Raw genomic sequence first — 21,617 nt, 5'->3', positions numbered from 1 at the left:
TCAAGATGACATCGCTTTCAATATTAAAATGAGAAAAAAACATAATGCAATCTTCAAAGGACCAGAAAATTTCATAACATAGTGAAATAGAGGTCTTACAACACAATCAAAATGAAATTGGAATTCATTTTCGTTCTAAAACATGTTTTTCTTTGAAATTTCTGCCATTCGCATATAAATTTTCGATACATTCGTTTTTGTGACGTCACAAAAAAAATCCAATATGGCTCTCGACACTACCTTATTTAAATATTCCTTGATTCATCGTATCTTTCGGGAATAATATTTTATCCGTTCAAGCAAAGGCACATTTAGCCAAGATGCAATATCGAACGTTACTATTAATGTAATCAGAATAGAATGATACGGAAGATTTAGCGTACAGTATTGGCTCATGCGGGACGTTGATAAAGTCGCGATAATCGATGCCATAAAGATGGTAAAACGACTATAATCGAAACAAAAAAAAAATTGTATCAATCTTATATTTTGCATATATTAGCAAGTTGATACTAGTCAAAACCGTTCTAGCTCGGATTATAATAAAAATTCGCCTGAGTTTATATTTTACATTTTATACAATTCTGCAGTGACGCAGAAATTAATTGAAATATTGGCCGTAATATTTCGTTCTGTGTAAAACGGTGTAATTGTCGATCCACCGACTCCCGAGTGGCGCGCGAACTTTCGATGTTGCTATTTCACTCTGGCAAACAGCGGTGATAAGAAGAAGTTCACAAACATTGGAAAAATCATCAAAACAAAAGACACAAGCGCGTGTTTTTTTCGGCAGTCTTTTTCCCGTGGTTTGTTGGAACGGTTATTGGAATTGTTTTTTTTAGTTCAAGTAATTCCAAGATAAACGTGTTTATTCAGAAAAGCAAAAGTTTTGAAAAGTTTTCTACAAACATGGGTGACGAAGTCGATGGATTTGTGGTACCGCACTTGCAGTCGTGGTTCCGGCAGAACAGTTTTCTCTGCACACCGGATAATGGGTTACTGTACTACTCTCGGTCGGATGTTAACTACGTTCCGCCGCTGGCAAAGGGACAAATGCCGCAAGTAAAAGTTTTTAGTAATAAGGCTAGGTAAGTATACGGTTTTTTTTTTAAATTTTATCTGGTAACATTAGATACAGTTTCAAATAAGCAAGCAAGATAGGATTTAGATAAGATACTGTTTTAAGAGATAGCTAAAGGTATAATTTGTATCTCAATCCATAAGTCCACGTTAGGTTATTTTGGTTGCTGCTACAAACTGCATGTCTCATTTTGTTTGGAAGGCTTTGAAACATGCTTCAAATAACTTGTGAGACCTGCGACTCGTTGCAGCGAGACAAAGCATCACACAAAACTAGCGGAATTTGTTTGCAAATCCATGAGATCATTGATCGCACGGTCATACCACAATGGATTTCTCGGGAGGGTTTGCTGCCGTTTTTATAATAATAAGGCGTGTTAAAAATGTCCCTCAATGTTTTAATTGACCGCCGCCCGCGGCGTAGAGTATAACGAGCTAACGGTCATGAGATCGAATCCCGGTCATGGTCCATAGTCACTGGGTTGGTGGTTTTAGCATTTGTAAGATGCTAGCCATCATATCCTCAAAAGATGTACGGTCAGAGCTAAGTTTAGAGGAAACGTCGAGTTTCATTGAGATCCTCCATGTGTTGGTGTTCGTATATATGAAGAGACCTGATATGATGGGGAAACGTCACGTACGACGTAGACTTCCGCCCAAGTTCAAGAAAATGGGGTAAGATCCAAGACTGGCGATGGTTCGCCTATCATTGGAGAAATGAATTAGGCCCAATTCAGCATTGGGTAAGAAGGTTAGAATCAGGCATGATGTAAGATTTGAGAGGACAGGCAAAGCAGGAAACGCGATTGTATGTTTCGAGGATAAGCTCTGAAGGTTGTTACCCGGATTTCTCTGTTTCAGCATAAAATCGATGGCTTGCTCTTCGGATTGGAACGAAAAGCGAGAATTCGCAATTCTCGATGACCACAACGTTCTCTGCATCTGGGACATGGACAAGGAAGCCCCGGTCAAGGGCCACAAAGGTCACTTTTTAAAACGGCAGCATACCAGAGATAAAGATGTTTGCTCGGCCATATGCTTCAGCCAAACCGAAAAGGTTATCTCGGTGGATTACTCTGAACTAATCGTGTACTGCCTGCTAACAGATACCTTCAAAGTGTATCCGGATTTCTTCAAACAGTCGATGACAGTGGTGATATTGTCACCTTCGCCACATGATCGGTATATCTTTGCAGCTGGAACACGATCCGGTCTTGTGCTGCTGTTCTCGATCAAAGACATGACAATTCTGTATACAATGCGTGGCCATGATAAAGAGATCGTATCCATTGATTGGATGCAAGTCCCCGTTATACCGGAAGATTGTTCTGCTAGCTGGCGTCGGGAGGAAAGACCAAAGATTGAAGCGCGGAAGAAAAAAGAGAGAGGTTTGATATCCGATCTGTAATGCTTTCTTTTTTTGTTTAACCTTGATTATTTGACAGATTCAGATGAAAATCCCCCTCAAGTTGAGAATCCTCCTGCGGAAGCAGCTGTCGCTGATGCTTCAGACATATTTGACATATATGACTATAACGAAAATGAAGAAGAGTTCGGAACTATTATCGATCGAGAAACGTCAAGCTACAACAAACGGGATCGCTTTCGGGATAAAATTCATACAACAGAAGGTTTCAATTTTTTGGAAGCTTGTCAAAGCTTAAAACAAGATATTATTGAAGCTCAAAAACAAGAAAACGAAGAAGATGATGATGCTCTGGGGGACGAATCGAGGCCATTGATAAACACGGATGACGAAAATGAACTGGACGATGCGGAGAAGCTTCGTGATTATATCATTGTGGATGATGAGGGAAAAGAGAAACAAGAATCTGCTGAATCCAATAAAAGCCAAAACGAATTGGCTCGTTTGATTATGGTAACCGGTAGCCGAGAACAAAGTATCTATTTCTGGGATGTTGAGTCTGGTGTTGCTATCGATCGAGTATTTAATCAAACTTCTTCATCGTTTAAAAAAATGTCGCCTTCCACTTTCATCACTGTTGCGTGGATAAATCCGGAAAAGATTGTGGCGAATAACCAATCTGGTCATGTGTTCGAATGGAAGGTAAATTTCCGTTTTCGAGCAACTCGCGTTCGGTAGGTTTAACAAAATGAAAACCCTTCGCATGTTAATAAATGTAACAATTTATTTTCCAGAATGACTTCTAAGATGAATAGCGTGCGGTACCCGGTCGATGGAATAGTTTCGGTTGTTCGAGCTAAGGGTTCTATTGCCTCCAATGATCCTAATAAAGAATATCTATGGTGCCTTTCTATGAATAGAAAAATACTTGCTCTCTCAATAAAAGATAGACCAGAAGTAATCGTTGATCTCACTAGTATGGCATCCGGCAATATGGTCATACAAGAAAATCCACACGAATCAACAGTGTAAGTGCAACAGGTTCAATATTAATTCTGCAATCGATACTAATTTGTAACACATTTTTTTCCAGTTTGGCTGTTGGTTGTACCGACAAAAAGCTGATTACTCTAAACCTAGCCAGTATGACATCTACCAACGTTAATTGTGTGCCGTTCATGAATAAAGTCGTCAGCAAGGTATCCGCCCTAGATTGGCACCCGGAGAAGGAAAACGTGATAGCTTTCGGTACGGCAGAAGGCCGCATTGGATTGATGGACACCAACAGCCCAAACAACGTTCCGGTTCTGATGAAACCCCCATTTTTGAACAGTGAAGTTTATGCCCTTAAGTGGTGCATGCTAACCGAAGCAAACAACATCAAAAGTCTGGTATTGTTCGCATCGGGCAAAAAACATATTGCCTACTTCAGAATGATGGGGTTTAATATTCATGGTATGCAAATTGTGTACTTTTTTTATTTTATTAGAGAGGCTTGCTTGGTAGATTCGCCTCTAAAAATTGTGTACTGCTGAACGGTTTTCTTAAATCTTAATCAAAACTTTTTGTTTTAATCTTAGAACCTAACGAGCTTAAACAGTTTGGAATGGTGTCCGATGTGACTGCGTATGGTCGGTATTTGTTCGTCGGAAGTCAGGATGGTTCATTTACTATCAGCGATCTGGATAATAATTTGGCGAAGCTTTACCATATGAACGTAGCACGACGGTATATTTGCTCAATGCAATATAAAAACGACATACTAGCCGTAGCATCCAATGGTGTAAACATTCATCTGGTTGATTTCTCTAATGGCATGGACGGTAGGAAGAGTTTTTTGCTTACTGAATATTAAAAAAAATAACGCAACATTCAATTCTAGACCAAGTGACAGAAAACATAACTTCGTTAGAGGGCCACACAGAAGGAGTTTGCACTGTTCGTTGGGGAAACGGTGACAGTAAATTGCTTGTTTCCAGTAGCTTCGACAGCACAGTTCGTGTTTGGGACACTACTAGTGCCAGTTGTATTGCCGTATACAACTCGACTGATTCGGTTTTCTGTGCTATCTTTTCACCGATTCATGAGAACGTTATAATCTTCTCCGGTAAAGGCACGACTTTGTCTTTCATAGATTACACCAAACATCTAGCTTCAGAGAATAGTTCCACGAAAAGTAAGCATTTGTTTTCCAGAATATTTAACAATACATTTGTCAACATTTTTGTTTCCCCTTACAGAAACCAAAGTTCCCGTAAAGTGGGCTGTAGATGAAAGCGCTACGAACAATAAGTTAGCTCGCGAACGTAAAAAGATGCAAAAATCAGTAGATAAACATTTATCGAAAGCAGTTGAAGCCTTCAGAATTTCAGATTCTACACCTGGAAATAGTCCGACTGTGTCAACAGAGCGAATCAACGGTGCCTTGCCAGATCATCTTGAGAACGGAATAGAAACACAGGCTGATAAGCTTGAGGCAGATTCTTCTCTACAGTCGCTATCCGATCGACTTCAACATATGAAAGTTAAAGAAAACGTTCCCCCGAACGTTCAACTGAACGCCAGTTATCAGACTGTATTCCACTTGACCAAACGGGAACTCAACAAAGCATCTCGCATCCTTCGATGCATCACCAGTTTGGCTAAGTATACCGAACCCCTAGAGGAAGCAGAAGAACAAAAGGAAGCCCAAGCCGCAGAGCAAGATCAAACAAAACCAAATGCTGAAGCACTGTATTTGAACGAAAAATTATTCCGCAGCGAAAAAGAATTGCGAGAGCTTATTCATGAAGAAAGTAAGTATTTGCCGTTAACTTGTTTCAGCTTGTTGTTAACTTGTCTTAAATTGCATCGATTGTTGGCTGTAACTTTTTCTGATACCTACACACTACGCTAAGTACCTTTCACTTGCCATATACCGTACGAGACCCAATGGCCGCACAGTATAAACATCACAAGGTTTATTTCCTCTTGTACTCAACCCATCTCTTAAGTCTCCTCTTTAATCAAAATCCTCATGGAAGCTGGAACAAAAAACGGTTTCTCAGGTTAGACTGCAGTTCCCTGGTGGGGACCTGAAGTTCGTTCTGTCTTAAAACGAAAACGCAAAGCCTTACGATCTGTTGTAGGGAAGAATGACCCTGACAGTTAAACTCCCATGAAAAAAAAAATTACGATCTGTTCGGAGAATTCCCAGTGACGGACGACCCACACTTTTGTGGTCAAAATTGACTGCAGACCAGAGGGTTTGTTTTAGTTCATCGGTGTCTTCGACATAGTTATATTTGCGCTATCAATTGATTGAGTTGAATAAGTTCTATTTTACTTCGCAAGGGAGCATCAAAATTTAACTTTTAAGAAGCAAGATAAAGGCATAATTAGTTATATTGTTCACTATATCTTTTACAGCAACTTTGGGGAACATTGTTCATTTAGCTCAATATTGTTCACTCATCTTCCAAAAATAATAATAAAAAAAAAATACTTGAACGTATTTCCGTGGATAGCTGTACAATATCTCAAAATTCTATAGTATTCGACTGAATTAGATCCAAATGTGATATTTTAGTGGAAAACTTATTAGTTTCTCAGATTTTTGTTGTCACAAACGCAAAAATATATAAAAATTACACATCTTTTTTTTTTTTAATTTTACGTATTTGTTTTCAAAATACTAAACTATGCACGGACTATTTACAAACTAAGGATTCTTCTTTTAAAAGTTAATTTTGACACGTTAAAATCGAAGTTTTCGCTCGGCTCGTTGAATCTCCTATACAGCATGTCCAAATGGGATTGTTGAATTTGCAAAGCGTGCGGGAAGGCGGCAGTCGGAAGAATTACTGTTGGCGTAAATTCCGCGGGGTGTGTAGACGAAATAAGAGTTCGCTGCAGTACCTGATAACTAACTCCTTCTAGTAACGTAAAAAGACGATCGGTAGCCTGTGCTGACGGTCTTTCTCCAACAAAATCCATAAGCATTGTTAAATTTTATTGGTCTTTACAGAGAAGATAGATTTTTCTTCCTCTTTGGCTCCGGCTAGCTCGTTAAATGTAGCCAAAAAGGAAACTTAATTGCTATTTCCAAGAAAAAAAATCCAAAATTCAAAATTTTTATGTTCATTTTAAAACTTTTCGCCAAACATTCTTATTTCGCTTAAGCGGGCCATTGTCGACTGTCGAGAGATTATTGTGGGTGGGTGTTAACCAGTGATTGAATTTTGCTGAGCATGAATTGATCGACCTTCTCTCGCTCACTGCTTTACTCGGAAGCAAAGGTTGCTTTGAGGCAGCGAAAACGACAAAACCGATGATGCATACGCTCTCAATATGGCCCGCCTTCAAGAAGCAGTATACATTCGAGGCAGCGAATCCAAAAAACCAAACGAATGGCTCTCACTCATCTCCAGCGTTGCCACATTTAAATCTGTATTTTCGAGCCAAAAAATCTTTTTAATCTGTATGAAATCTCAAAAATCTGTATTGAAATCTGTATCAAAAATTTCCATTCCGGATACTTACGCTGAACTACGGTGACCTTTTTATAATGCGTAGCGCACTCATTTGAACTACGCTGCTCATTTCTGCGGACTACTATTTGTGAGACATGTCAACACAGTGTTAAACCTGATATTTTGCATACGCGAATCGTTTTTGGTCTAACTTTGTCCGATTAATTGGAACCGGCAAATTACATGTCCACCATGTGTGAAAAATAAGGTCACGCAAAGTTTTAGGTCGATATATTCCGTTAAATATAACGATCTGTGTGCTTCTGGGGTTTAACAATCATTTGGGATTTGAACATTGTGTCAATAGTCTTTACCATTAAAAGTTACATTTCCTAAAAGCAATAACACAGGTTTTAAAACTTTCTTCAACCCTTTGCATGTTGTTTTACATTGTAACGGTTCCGAACTCTAATCTGGAAGTTTTTTTTCTTTTCATAAGGGCGAAACTAGCTGTCACTTGAACGGGCCTAACGTGCCGACAGCATTGAACGCACTCATATAGATGACAGTTCTCAAATTGGGACGATGAGAGAGTGAGAAAAGAGAGTTGCTCATTAAGCGGGAAAGCTAGAAGCAAAACATAGAGAAATTGTAAACAAACACAATAGGGGAATTGCGAAACGCAAAAGTTTTTTTTTTTTAAAGTTGAATTTATCGCCAAACGTTTGTGTACAACTTTGTGCATTAGTACAGCAGTGAGCAGAGGTGATATTCACTACATCCCAGCTAAGGTAGGCCAACAGAAACTAGATTTGTACCTTTTTTTAACTTAACGTTATTCGAACGTAGGCTGCAGCGCTAACTTGATAATACGGTGGTGCGCAAGTTTATTGAACGGCAAAGGACCCAGCGAAGGTGAGAAATATTTAGAGAACTTATTGAAGCTCGTTCTAAATGTACGTTTTGAAAGTTCAGGTGAAAAACTCAGGCACAAAGCTGAAAAGTTCAGATAAAAGGTTACGAATTGAAAAGCCACTAAACGTAAGATAGAAAAACAACAATTTCATAATAATTTGTTAATCGAATTGTACCCGTAGGAATTTAAAACTCGTCCAACTTCGCCACGAATAAAGGAGTGTTACAAATTCGGAAATTACATTTTAAATTCGTTTACGGAAGGATGTCTGATTCAGCCAGCACCGCAGCCACTGCTGCCCAACAAGGTAAGAGCGTAGCTAGTAGGTCCCCTAAGGCCAAGAGTGATATCCCCCTTCAACTCAAGTCCGTTGCTCTTGGCCCCAATTCTGAGAACGGCAATACGAAACCAGGCACGACTAAGAAAAGGCCCTCTTCTGAAAAATTCAACCCCATTACCAACAAAACTCCTCCCAAAGAAATTAGCCATACTTCCCCCGCGAAAACGGTCGTAAATATCGGTCACAGCTGTCGGACGTGTAAATCGGTGGACAATAGCCGGATGGTGCAGTGCGACGATTGTAATGGATGGAATCACTTTAGTTGTGTGGGTGTGAACCAAAGTGTGGAAAGTAAGAAGTGGAACTGTGAGAAGTGCAAAGCGAAAAAGAAGAAGGCAGGTGATATCAAGGCTCACAAAAACGCTGCATTGCCGAAGAAGGTCGATAAACCGAAGCCGGAGAAGCTGAAGAAACCCAAGCGAAAATCGTTGGAAGCTGCCTCAGTGACGTCAGCAGGCTCGAGGAAGTCTGCGAAGGCACATCTAGAGCTGCAGTTACAGAGACTTGTGGCGGAACAGACGCTGTTGGAGGAAAAGAAGAAGTTGATGGAGAAACACTTTAGCATTCTCGAGGAGCTGGTCGATCTCGAAGACGAAGAAGCAGCGGAAGAAGAAGTGGACGCTAATGCAAAGGTACAGAACTGGTTGGGCGCCGCTGGAAGCAAGCGCCAAGAAGAGGAACCAAATTCTACAAGTGAAGAAGAAGAGTGCTCCGACGACGAAGAAGAGGAAGAAAGTGGAGAAAAAGATTCCAGCGATAATTCCGAGGAGGAAACGGAGACAGACAGCAGCGATAGATCTAGTGAAGACGAAAAGGAAGGAACTAACGAATCCAGCTTCAATCCGAAGGGTCGTTCTACGCCAGCAAAGAAAGGCGAAAGCAAGCGAAAAGACGCAACCAGTAGCCGGTTAACTTGTAACCTGACGCGCAATCAGCTCGCCGCTCGCCATGTTGTCGCTAAGGACTTGCCTGTGTTCTCAGGGAATCCCGAGGAATGGCCGATGTTTTTCTCCACTTTTGAGAGCACGACCCAGATGTGCGGCTACACAGACGACGAAAACATGATTCGGCTGAGGAACTGCCTGAAGGGAGATGCGTTTGCTGCCGTTCGAAGTTTTCTTCTCCATCCAAAGACAGTAAACAGGGCGATGGATGCGCTCAAATTGAAGTTTGGACAGCCAAGGTTTATTATTGAATCCCTGAAAGACAAAGTTCTTGCCATTCCACCGGTCGACCCTGAGTCTATGAACGCGATAGTCGATTTTGCGCTGGACGTCCAAAACCTGACGGCGACGATCGACGCCTGTGGTCGGAAGGAGCTCAAGCAGGATGCTTCGTTGCTGAACTCACTTGTTTCCAAACTTCCAGGACCAATGCAACTACAGTGGGCGAAACACTCCAGAAGTATTCGGAAGGTCAACCTGAAGACTTTTGACAAGTGGATCTACGAGATAGGCGAAGACGCCTGTCTGGTTTCGAAGCCGCGTCAGACCAAAGTATCGTCACACAACCAGGAGCCTCGCAGGAGAGTTCAGGCGTACGTGAATGCTCACGTTGAGCACCAGGGGGAGTACTGCGCTTATTTTCCAGGAGGTAGCTCATCATCAGCCGGTACAAGAAGAACCTACCCCACAGCGTGTATTGTCTGCAGGGGATCTTGTGCATCTCTCGCGAACTGCCAAGGATTTCGTGAGCTGTCGTACGATGGACGGTGGGCAATCACACGTGAAGCCAAGATGTGCCGGAAATGTCTGAAGCGCCACAGAGGGGGATGTGTGTCCAGGAACTGCGGAGTCAACGGATGCACATGCAAACATCACCCGTTGCTGCACAAGCAGCTAAATCCAGAGTCCGCGCCCATGCAGCCAAACGCAGAGTCCGCGCCCATCCAGACTGGAGACAACGTGCAACGGGAAGAGCGGTCCTGCCACACTCACTTGTCTGGGTCCAGCCCTGTCCTGTTTCGCTATGTTCCAGTCGTGGTGTATGGGAACGGGATTGTAATCCATTGCTACGCTTTTTTGGATGACGGATCCTCGCTGACACTTATGGACCAAGATCTTGCGGATGAACTAAACCTGGCTGGAAAATCTTGTCCATTGAGTCTCAAATGGACTGGAGACACACATCGTGTTGAAGATAATAGCCAGATTGTCAGCTTCGAAGTGTCCGGCCTAACGGGAGAGCGTTTTCACATGGGAGACGTACGAACAGTATGCGGACTGCAACTACCGTCTCAGACACTCGACGCGAAACAACTTCAGGCTGAAAACTCTTATCTGCGAGGGATTCCCCTGGAGTCGTATCATAGTATCCAGCCTCGTCTACTCATCGGTGTGCAACATGCAAACATGACACTTGTCAGGGAATGTCGAGAAGGCAAGCCTGGTCAGCCGATTGCTGTTAAGACCGATTTAGGATGGGCGATCTACAGTGGAGCGTCGAATGGAGAAGCGCTTAGCATGGTACACTACACTTATCACATTACCTCTTGTGACCACAAGACAGAATCGAACGCTGAAGAGGAGCATGAACGCGCCGTTCAATACCCGAAAGGCGAATCGAAGGCAACCGCCTGTACGTGTTCTCCTGCGGTTGATGGCCCACCTGTGGATTCTTCAGTCACATCATCGGCTCGACCATTCGCACACGTTAATATCGACCTTTTGAAAAAAAGGGAAGTGGCTATAGGGAGTAGAGTTGAGAAGAGATTGGGGGGTCCTCTATTTTGTCTTTCTATCCTCGGGGTGTACTTACTATTAGCTAGCTCTTTAACCTCAAACTTGTGCAGCGGCAGCAATTGGGAAACCAATTTCGTTGGCATCCAGGAGCTATGTTTGGTGTCCACCACCTACTGTTTCAATCTACCGGCAGCTCCCCATATGGGGGGGAGCTGGGAACAATTTGTACAGTCCGTCAAGCAGACCTTAGCGGAGTTACAATCACCATATCGCCCTAAGGAGGAGGAACTTAGGAGTGTCTCAGTCGGGGTCGAAAGCATCTTCAACGCAAGGCCGCTCACCTATGTACCGATCGAGGATGAAGCCGTTCCTGCGCTTACACGAAACCACTGGTTAGTGGGCAGTTTCCACGTGATCAATCTATGAGCCGACGTATGCGTTATCGCTATTATTCGAATGGCAAACCGAGACGGGTGGGTGCGTATCGTGAGAATTAAGACGGCGAAAGGCGTGTACAAGAGATCAGCTGTTAAGGTTCCAGCGCTAGACATGCGAACTAAGAAAGAGTTTGCAGACTCAGAGACGGAGTCAGCAAACTGGGGGGGAGTGTCACTTGAACGGGCCTAACGTGCCGACAGCATTGAACGCACTCATATAGATGACAGTTCTCAAATTGGGACGATGAGAGAGTGAGAAAAGAGAGTTGCTCATTAAGCGGGAAAGCTAGAAGCAAAACATAGAGAAATTGTAAACAAACACAATAGGGGAATTGCGAAACGCAAAAGTTTTTTTTTTAAGTTGAATTTATCGCCAAACGTTTGTGTACAACTTTGTGCATTAGTACAGCAGTGAGCAGAGGTGATATTCACTACATCCCAGCTAAGGTAGGCCAACAGAAACTAGATTTGTACCTTTTTTTAACTTAACGTTATTCGAACGTAGGCTGCAGCGCTAACTTGATAATACGGTGGTGCGCAAGTTTATTGAACGGCAAAGGACCCAGCGAAGGTGAGAAATATTTAGAGAACTTATTGAAGCTCGTTCTAAATGTACGTTTTGAAAGTTCAGGTGAAAAACTCAGGCACAAAGCTGAAAAGTTCAGATAAAAGGTTACGAATTGAAAAGCCACTAAACGTAAGATAGAAAAACAACAATTTCATAATATTTTGTTAATCGAATTGTACCCGTAGGAATTTAAAACTCGTCCAACTTCGCCACGAATAAAGGAGTGTTACAAATTCGGAAATTACACTAGCAGTTAGCTCGAATCGAGAAAAACGCATTTGAAATTTCGGAACATCGTCTTAAATCCTATTTAAAAAATCGACTACTTTTTGTACAACAAAATAAAAAAAATGTGCATTATATTCACTTATTGTTCAATGGTTATCAAGAACTTTAACTTTTTTCACTAAATTTCAGAGATTTTTGAGTTTTGCCCTTTTTCGTTTTTGATTCTAGTTACGCCTGCCGTTATACACGAATAGAAGAATTAAACCCATTTTGAATAGGCGTTCCATCGAAAATGCATCAACATGAAGTTTCGCCCAATTGAATTTTATCGAGTTTTTGAAAGTTTTAAGCGCTTTTAAGATGAAACCGTGTTTATTAGATAAAGCACAGAGAACAGACGTACAAGCTCGAACAAAAAATCTTCAAAAAAGTGTGTAAAATTTCAAATGCTGACATCCAAAAAATACGTTGAAAATTGACTGGAAACAGTGCCATCTATTGCGCCGTTCAAAAGTTAGTAATCAAATTTTCGACAGCTCAGTTTTCGAAAAGGCGTAATCGTATGTAGTCGACATTAATAATTTAACTAATGTCGGTCTAAAATAGACGGGTTCAATTCATTGCTAAATAAATGCAATAAGAGTTACTTGTGTTTGGGTAGAATTTCAATTCCTTTATTTTATATGGTTTTACTTTTTCACTTTTTCAATGAGAGAAACAACTTTCATTTATTTTTTAAATTGACGTAACTATTCCGGTTACTTTTCTTCATCCATCATCAGATGTCTCCCAGAGTAACCCGAAACGCTACCTTAATTTAAAATAAAAGTAAGTTGTTCAACTCATTGAAAATAGTCAATAAGTGAAACCGTATAAAAAGCACCGGTGATCATTCCTTTATTTTTTCACTACTGAGTCAGACTAACAGTTCATCAATAAGTTTTTGCACTTCTTGAACGTCAAAGGACGAATCGGATATATTCAGTCAATTAGGAACATTCTTGACGATAAGCCTTACCCATCAGAAATGATTCTAGACATCTCAAAGCGCGTTACTTTCAAGTATCAGCATTCCATTGTCCAAAATTAAACACAGTTTGAACGAAAAAGCAATTAACTTTCAAGATATTTTTTCATTATGCAAACGAACAAAAATGTTACAAAACTTTTTCAGTAATTTTCTTGAAAAATGCTTAACAGTTCATACGACCTGTTCAAAACTGACCAAAATTTTGTTTTTTTTCTCAGTTTGGTTTTGACAGTTCTCTTTGGTGTTTTTGGAGACATCTGGTGGCCCAACCAAAAAACAAAAGTTGGTTCTAAATGATCGTTGGAAATTTTACACAAGTTTCATGGGCTAGCTTGTATGTCTGTTCTCTGTGGATAAAGTGCAACCGCGTACATCCGGAATGACCGTTAACTCGATTTGTTTACATTTGGCAGTTTCGCCCTTTTGAAATGTTACGCTAGAATTGATGGATGGTTGAATCATCAAAGCATATTATTAATGATTAACTCGAAGTATAATCAAAATATCCTGGAAAATCTCTGATTTTCTGAAAATCTGTATGAAATCTGTATAAATTTCCAATTATCTGTAATCTGTATATACAGATTCTGTGTTACAAAATTTCCAAAAAATCTGTATACTTACAGAAAAATCTGTATATGTGGTAACGCTGCTCATCTCCTGTTACAACCTTGAGGGAACCGAATTCAAAAGGCAGAGCAAACCCGAGTCTCCTCGTTTGTGCCTGGATCGAATGCGTGAGGTTTTTCTGCTATTGCTATTATTGCACTGCAACCGCACGCAGGCACAGCGATGTCAACCTTCCAGATTTTGTCTGGATCTTCCAGACTTTTTGGACTTTTGCCAGACATTTTTTTAGGTTTCCAGACTTCCAGACTTTTGGCATTTCTTCCAGACAATTCCAGACTTTTGTGTTCGGACATAAATTGTTCTAAGATTCTATGAAAATTCAATTTCGTCATGGTGTAATATGGCAGGAAACGGGGTGGCCACCCATTCGGGAAATGCGGGAAAAAGACGGGATTTGGAATCCACCGGGAAAAAATGCAGGAAAAAGCCGGGAATTTCTGCCGAAAAGTCGGAAATTTTTGGCTCGGTGAAAGTCTTTTCAATGAAGTTTGAACGAAAAAGGCGAAACAAGTAAAAAATGATTCACAGTTGATCATCAATCTTTTTCCGATTGGCTTCGACCGATTTCTACCAGGTCGAAATGGATCCTCCTACCGTGTTGGATCGGTTTTGACTAGTTTTAACTTGCTTCATTGAACAACGGGAATAACCGTAACGAAATCGTTAATCCAGTATGCTCGTTATACTCACTCGAGAGATGTCGAGTCCTATTAAAACAAAAAAAAAAAGGAAAACAATCTGTTATAGAAACTATTGCAAATCGGAAGCGAGAGGCGGCCGAGGAGGCGAAACAATTGAAGCTTCAACGGCCTAATACCGAATATTGACCTTTTAAACTATTCGGCCAAACGAATATTCGGTCGAATACTCCAGAGAGTTTTTAATTATAAAACCAAGAGCGATTATTTCATTTTCCTTATATTTGTTCCATTGTAATACCCCTCAGGTTTTGAATCGATCATTTCCAATCAGATAATATTACCATATGATGTATTACGAGGTCTTTTGCAGGTAGGGGTTTCTCTGATATTCAAAATGTCTCAAAGAATTGAAAGGACATCAGATGACTTGTCGCTGCTAGGGCGTTGGTTACCAAAGATATTTGGATCCTGTGAAATCTGGAACAAAACATGTCAAAGCAGGTGCTAAGCAAGTTGAAATTGCTTATTTGATATCGAATTATATGAAGGTCGAATTTGAGCAAAATATCTTCAAAATAGTAGTTTCAAAGAACGATGATTTTTAACTTAAAAATACCATACTTTCCATCACACGTTTCTACATGGTCGGGCAATTCAGGACGATTTTTGAAAAAAATATAAAAACAAAGGCAAATCTTAGAAATCTATGTCTTTCAAAATCTAGGTGGTTTCAAAAATAAATATTCGGATTTTTGTTTTGTTTCCTGTTTTACAAAATCGGAAATTTCTTGTTAACATGCGGGAAAAAGTCGGGAAAAAGGCGGGAAATCCAAAATGGATTTTGAGTGGCCACCCTGAGGAAATGATTATAAGAACCTATGAACTATGAATTCAATAAGGGTTCGAAACCTTGGCAAACGCTTTGAGGATGTACGTTAAATTGAGACTCAGACAGAGCACGTGACTGATATAGTGACAGAAAAATACTATTGTAACATTGAGATCTGGGGACCAAAAAAAAAAGGTCGCCACCTTCAAAACTTAGGTGTCCAGACATTTGCAGAAATTTCCAGACATTTTTTAAAAATCTTCCAGACTTTTCTGAAAAAGAGTTGGCAACCCTGCGCAGGCAGCTAGTTTTTTCGTTTCTTTTTCCTCCCCCCTCTTTGCACTATACGTTGCGGGCCGTGCAACGCAATAAGTTCGGTTGTTTTTGTTGTTGCCTCAACCTTTGCGGCGAGGTTGAAGATGTTCTCCTCAACGACAGCTCTCGGCTGGAGTTATTCAAATTCAAGAACGTAAATGAGTATGTGTGCCTCGTCTTCTTCATGCATCATGTAGCAACCGAACGTTGAGAGAGTTCGTTCGGGGCAGCAAACGAATAGTGTCACTCAGAGCAGATCCTCCTCATGGGGGGAGGTTTGAATGAATGTATATGTATCGTCTCCTGTATAGCTATGCGAGGCCTCAAAGTGTGTATTTTGAATGCCTCTGATGAGAAAATTGGTGAGGATTTCAATCACTGGTGTTAACAAATGAGATCTTAATCTTAACCAAGGTCTTTTGATACACTAGGTTCTCCGACTTTCACAGTAAGTAGGCGAGGAGTGAGCGGGGCTCTCAATGAGTTTGTTTATTTTTTCTCAGCTTTTCGGTGGTTTGTTGGTAAACAAACTTCATGAGTTCCGCATAGTTGCATAGCCTACATAGCCAAAATGGCTGAATCGATATTCGGTAACACCTCCTGAATATATACACACCTTGATCTTGACATTTCGTCTTACGCCACCACTTCATTCGACAAATTGCTCACCGCTGCGGACCCCTTCCGAAGTGTGCTGAGTACGAGCGTCATCTGCTGACCACAATTCACGTTCCTCACCAGGCAATGCGCCTCCGAGAACCGGCTAACACACCCCAGTGACTCACGGAGCAAATGACTGCCCGCACTGAACCAAATCGGGTTATAAAATGTATAAGATCATTTTAATAATAATTACCAATACTATGTCTAATAGGAACTAACGGTAAATCAATTGGAAATTATAACAAAATCCAATACTTTCTACCAGTTCGACGATATCGGACAGTATCCGGTGAAAGATACTAGAAAATCCAATAAATCTTAAGAACTTTTAACACTTTTTGAAATGTATTGGAAAATCCAGTAGCTTTGTTCGTTGAATTTTCGATACCGGTTCAGACTAAGAGAAAGTGAACCAGCAGCCGGCAAACATAAAATTAATTTAAACAGAACGTCAGGTGTATTTCTGACCCCAGTTTGTTCATCAGGTTGGTGCGGAATCGGAAACTCCTTCAGCAGCGAATAATCAAACAGCTAGTGATAAAAAATTTCCTCCAGAATGTTACAATTTAACTCGTCGTAAGTAAATATAACTTCTCAATTAAATTATAATTTTGTTTTAAATATCAATAAATTTATTTTTTCCAGCTCACATTTTATTTAAAGGGAAGCGCACGGATTAATGAAAATTAGACATCCGGCTAGAGAAATTTTCGGGCGCGTGATTATGATCCGGGAAAAGCTCACTGGATGTTCATCATACTTAACCAACATCAACATGAGAAGAATTATAATTGTAAAGCAACAATTTCAAAAAGCTGATGAATACCGCTGTTCCTTTATTCCAATCCGGCTCGCGAGACTCCTTAGGAACTCGAACCGCAAGAACTTCCGGACCTGCCACCGATGCTAGTTGAACAGATTTTCGCAATTATGGAAAGTTTTTCATCGGTAAGTTATATAAATTAAGGTTCCTTAAGAAATAGTGATTTATCAATAAATATTATTTGCAGGTGACAACATACAAACGGAGTACGAAATGGAGTGTGGAATCCTTGAACTTTATCAGTACTGCTGAGAACAGAACCTTATCCGGAATGTTCACCAAATGTACATGGCCAATTGATTGGAACGGAAAGTTTTCTTTTTAGGTTATGACAATAAATTTGTTCAATCAAGCTCCATATAATGTATCTCATTTAAGCTGCAGTGAATAAAAACAAATTAATTTATAAATAAATTGAACAACGGCATATTTTATGGAATCTATGAACTATTAATTTTACTTTTTAAATTAATAAAGCTTAGTTCTTTTAGAAATGGGACAGTTACGAATGCGTGTATCTCAAAAACCTTTCGTTTGATCTAAAAACTTTCTATGAAGGAAATGAAGGTAATCTTATGATTATTCGTGAAAAAATTTGAAAAAAAATATTTATCGTTTTTTGTAAGACTAAATTCTACTTTATTCTTGGTACCTCCCATCGGCTAGTGCACACTTTTTTCAGTCATGGTTGAGATCAGTTTTTCAAACTCAGACTTCGTCTAATCTGTATTTTTAGTGGCTACATCCTCTTCTTTCAATTTCCACTACTTTTTGGACCAATACTTCTCTTTTAGAAAAAAAACTGAGGACAATTTAGTGGATACAGATGTTTCGAAATTAACAAATTTGATTATTTTTGAGCCACTTTTTTAGCGTTTTTAGTGGAATTTCTGCTGGCAAAATATGGCAATAACTAAGTAAAACCACCATGAGATTAAACTTAAAGTATAATCGGTTAGTATAGATCGTAGTTTGCGAAGGGTACATAAAAGATTACACTTTTTAGGCTTTTAAAAGCAGCGAAAACCATAGTTTTCGTTTTGAATATTGTTATTTCTTTACACAGGAGCAGAATTTTGGCAAATCATAATATTTTTATACAAAATAATCAGCAAATATATACTTTAATATACTCGGGACCTTGCCACGAGCGGACATGGTATAGGATTCAAACGCTGGAATGTGTTTTGAAAAGGGTATTTCATAAGTTTTGTCGTTCATCAGAAATCATCTATCCCATAGCCTCGGAACCGGCAATACAGCTTACGAGCTTTAGAACTAGCAAAAATTTAGTGTTTGAGGTGTGGTTTGAATGACTCATTACCAGGCAACACTTTCAGCTTATCGGAGAAAATTTTTTTATTTGAAATTTCAGCGATCTACCCTTAGTTTTTCGATTTTTGAAAATTAAAAATGCTGGTATGAGACTTGATTCCCTGATGACCCTTAGCCGGAGTTGCCGATCATATGCTTCACTCCAATGCTTGATTTGAACTTTGTGGACATTTTTGACAGTATTTGCATACTTTTCCACCACTTACATACAGTGATTCTTCGAATAATCAACGGTTTTGTCAACTATCAATTTGATTATGATGGATTTTGAATGAAACTGTGCAAAATTATTTTTTCCTTTTTCTCTTGCATCGTAAATATCTCAAAAACGCGTTAATTTTTAATTTTGAAAAAAATAGGTCGGATAGTACTTTTTACAGGCAACAAAATGCTGGCAAAATTTTGAATGTCCGATTACTAGTAAACGAGCTATTAGCAAAAGAAAGTGTCCCATTTCTAAAAGAACTATGCTTTAAATCAAATCATCCTGGCGCACTTTGAAATTCATTGAAAATTCCTATAAAATGAATCACCCCTATTTCGACCGTCAAATCGTAAAAAGTATTGGATTTTCCTTTAGTGCAAAAACACTAAAATTTCCAATAAAGCTTATAGCCCGATTTCGGTCAGTGCGTCGCTGTTTGAAGTGTCGAATAGTATCGACACCCGCCACCAGATGTCGTGGCTGACACCATCGATGATTTTCGTAAAACCAGATAAAACCAAGGTGTGTATATATATGAGGTGTAACGATATGAGAAACTCCCGATTCAGCCCGCAGCGTAGCACATCATCACATGAGTAGCCTTCTTTGTGTTCAGCTTCATCTAAGCTCCGCTCCGAACTAATCGCCTAGCAGAAAAAAATCCGGATCCCAGAGTCTCCGCCGTTGGAACTGAACGTATCGAGAATTGCCATTTCGGAACCCGTCTTTCCAACATCGATCTTCTATAACAAATGGTCGGCTAGCGGGTTCAGCGATGCTGAGATTCCCCCTCTATGCCTCAGGGTCGGCTTAAGCTACAGACGATTCGGCTAGCCAAGAAAACACTTCGATTCGTTTTGAAACCTCCCACATTTATTTAAGTTGGTCTTGTTAGTCTTGGGTCGTATAGCTACTTCCTACCTCGTAACTCGGAACCACTGGCTTATGCTGTTGTGAGGGCACCTTCTTCCTTGAACCGGACGCCTGGTCGTAGCCCCTCCGCTTCCACAACGTGGCTCGGCGGTCGTGCAGGTTACAGGAGCTGCACTATACTGCACTGGATTGGCTGTCGGTCGGCGGTTCCTCAATACAACTATAAGGCGGTTGTCGGTCGATGCTCCGGTCTACAGACTAGGCGGCAACTAAAGCTACGACGATGATGTTCACGACGCTCGGTATGTTGACGGGCCGATGCGTCGTTCTCTCGTTCGTAGCGGGCCCTTTTGTACGAGTGGGGCCTTGGCCGGAGCGCCGGTGAGTGTAACTGCAGCGCACGGACCTGGGCTCAGTTGTAATGGCGGAGTCTAGGCCAAGCCTCGAAGCGGGGAGCACACCTTCGATTCAAGGTAAAACCTCGGGGTCCTGGAGAAATCGAAATGGGGTTTTAGGTTGACGTTGAGCTCTGCTGTCAGGTTGGTGCCTAGGGGTTTGGGGCGAACTTCGACGTAGGTCAGCTTCTCCACAAGCAAAGAATCTTCTTGGCACATTTAAAGTTTACGCGAACAAAAATTCCAACAAACACTGACATCACTAACCGAGCACTTGTTACACTTCAGTGTCATCTTGCTGGTGTTCAGCAACCCGCCGCCCCTGCGCTGAAGGTCCTTTGGTTGCCTGCTGGTCCACTTGCTAATCGTATATTTTTAGAATACTCCTTTTGAACGAACCCTTTGCTTCCTGCCTGACATATCTGAGGTCATAAGCTCTTAAAACAGTTGTCCGGGATTTTAAGCCTTTATGGTTGATTCATCCCTGAAAACCTGTTGAAGTAGTTTTTTGTCCGGGATTCTCATGCTTTAGGATGATGTTGATTAATAATGAATAGTGGACTTTCTGCATAAAGGTTTTTCCATATTTACAATCTATCCCAAGCGATCGCAAGTGCCGCCAACAATCATCAATACGCGAACTGGACCATCAACAGCTTCAACAATTTCTTCTAGACTGAAGCAAATTCTACTTTCGGTTTTTCGTGTTTCTACTTGTACTTATACCAAAAATAAATATATTCACTGAGGGACTTGTGGAAATTTTGTTGTATTTCTTGATGGACTAGAATTAGAAATAGAAAATTATTCCTAAGATCAATATAACCACATATGAAAAAGGTAAACTTAATTTTTATAAATTATAAATTTATTATTTTCAGCCTTGAATCATCGTCACTCAACAAGTTCATCTATCGGTACAGTTCTGCTTCCTCAAATCAATTTCCAACTCAAGGAAGTTATCATCGAACGAATCGCTTCGGGGACGCTCACGGATCAGCTGCTGTCATTGACTCCTTCTGTTTCTTATGAGTATGTTAACAAAATACTTACAACCAACATTCAACGTATCAATTTAATGTTTAATCTTCTTAAAGATTCTGGAGAAAGAGCTGCGAGGCATACGCCTATCAGATTCTGGGAAACCGGGGCGCTTTAGCATCGGTCCCTTACTTCATTGCTTGCCACAAGGTATGTTTTAAGTTCAATTTCATTCCGACCTCTACGGTAACATGCTCGTTCCTTTTTTCTAGATTGACGAATCCATCGATACCTTGTGCAAGCATAAGTTTTTCCGTGAGGCTTGGGCGATAGCTAAACTACGCAAAGCCGATGACGACCCGATACGTGAACAGGTGTGTACAGAGTGGGCCCAGTACCTAGAGAGTGTCGGAAACATGGAAGGTGCAGCATTGATGTAAGAGACTTCAATTGTTTGAAAACTTTCTATAAAGACTCACTTTGTTATTCTTTTCGTAGCTGGACCGCTGTTAAAAAGTACAAAAATGCCATAGCCATTCTATCGAAGCGCAAGGAAATTTCCGAAGAAATCCAAGCGACCATCGACGCGTTGAACGCCAAATTACACGAGTCGCTGCCAGTGGCGTAGGACTCGATCTACAGTATTATTGTTTTTTTTAATTCAATTGAACAATCTCTTGTTGTTATCGAACCTGACTCCAAAGCAAGACTCTTGTTTATTGAAAAACCTCTACCTTTTAAAAATACTCGGATTCGAATAAATGTTTGCCAAGCGATCTTTACTTCAGTGAAAAAAGGAACAATAAAGCCAAGTAACGATCAACAATTGA

The 21,617-nt window shown here is 40.5% G+C and overlaps 1 protein-coding gene across 1 annotated transcript; it reads left to right on the top strand.

Annotated features, from left to right (window-relative positions):
* Nucleotides 1-742: 742 nt before the first annotated feature.
* LOC129747177 (protein rigor mortis) lies at nt 743-21,617 on the top strand. The gene is made up of 12 exons (XM_055741225.1): nt 743-1,088; nt 1,942-2,468; nt 2,526-3,180; nt 3,241-3,474; nt 3,540-3,901; nt 4,027-4,269; nt 4,329-4,622; nt 4,687-5,241; nt 20,688-20,838; nt 20,904-20,997; nt 21,060-21,223; nt 21,286-21,617. The coding sequence occupies exons 1-12, from the start codon at nt 910-912 to the stop codon at nt 21,413-21,415; spliced, it is 3,588 nt and encodes a 1,195-aa protein (XP_055597200.1). The 5' UTR covers nt 743-909; the 3' UTR covers nt 21,416-21,617.

Source organism: Uranotaenia lowii, chromosome 2, assembly GCF_029784155.1.
Source record: "Uranotaenia lowii strain MFRU-FL chromosome 2, ASM2978415v1, whole genome shotgun sequence".
Lineage (NCBI taxonomy): Eukaryota > Metazoa > Arthropoda > Insecta > Diptera > Culicidae > Uranotaenia > Uranotaenia lowii.
The sequence above is the reverse complement of the archived record's forward strand: the minus strand, read 5'-3'. Positions and strand labels throughout refer to the sequence as shown.

Excerpts from the sequence above, each read along its gene's own strand:
- LOC129747177 (XM_055741225.1), top strand. The coding sequence starts at position 910 with ATGGGTGACGAAGTCGATGGATTTGTGGTACCGCACTTGCAGTCGTGG. Across the intron at positions 4,623-4,686 it reads AGAGAATAGTTCCACGAAAA|AAACCAAAGTTCCCGTAAAG; the intron begins GTAAGCATTTGT and ends TTCCCCTTACAG. Across the intron at positions 5,242-20,687 it reads AGAGCTTATTCATGAAGAAA|CCTTGAATCATCGTCACTCA; the intron begins GTAAGTATTTGC and ends TATTATTTTCAG.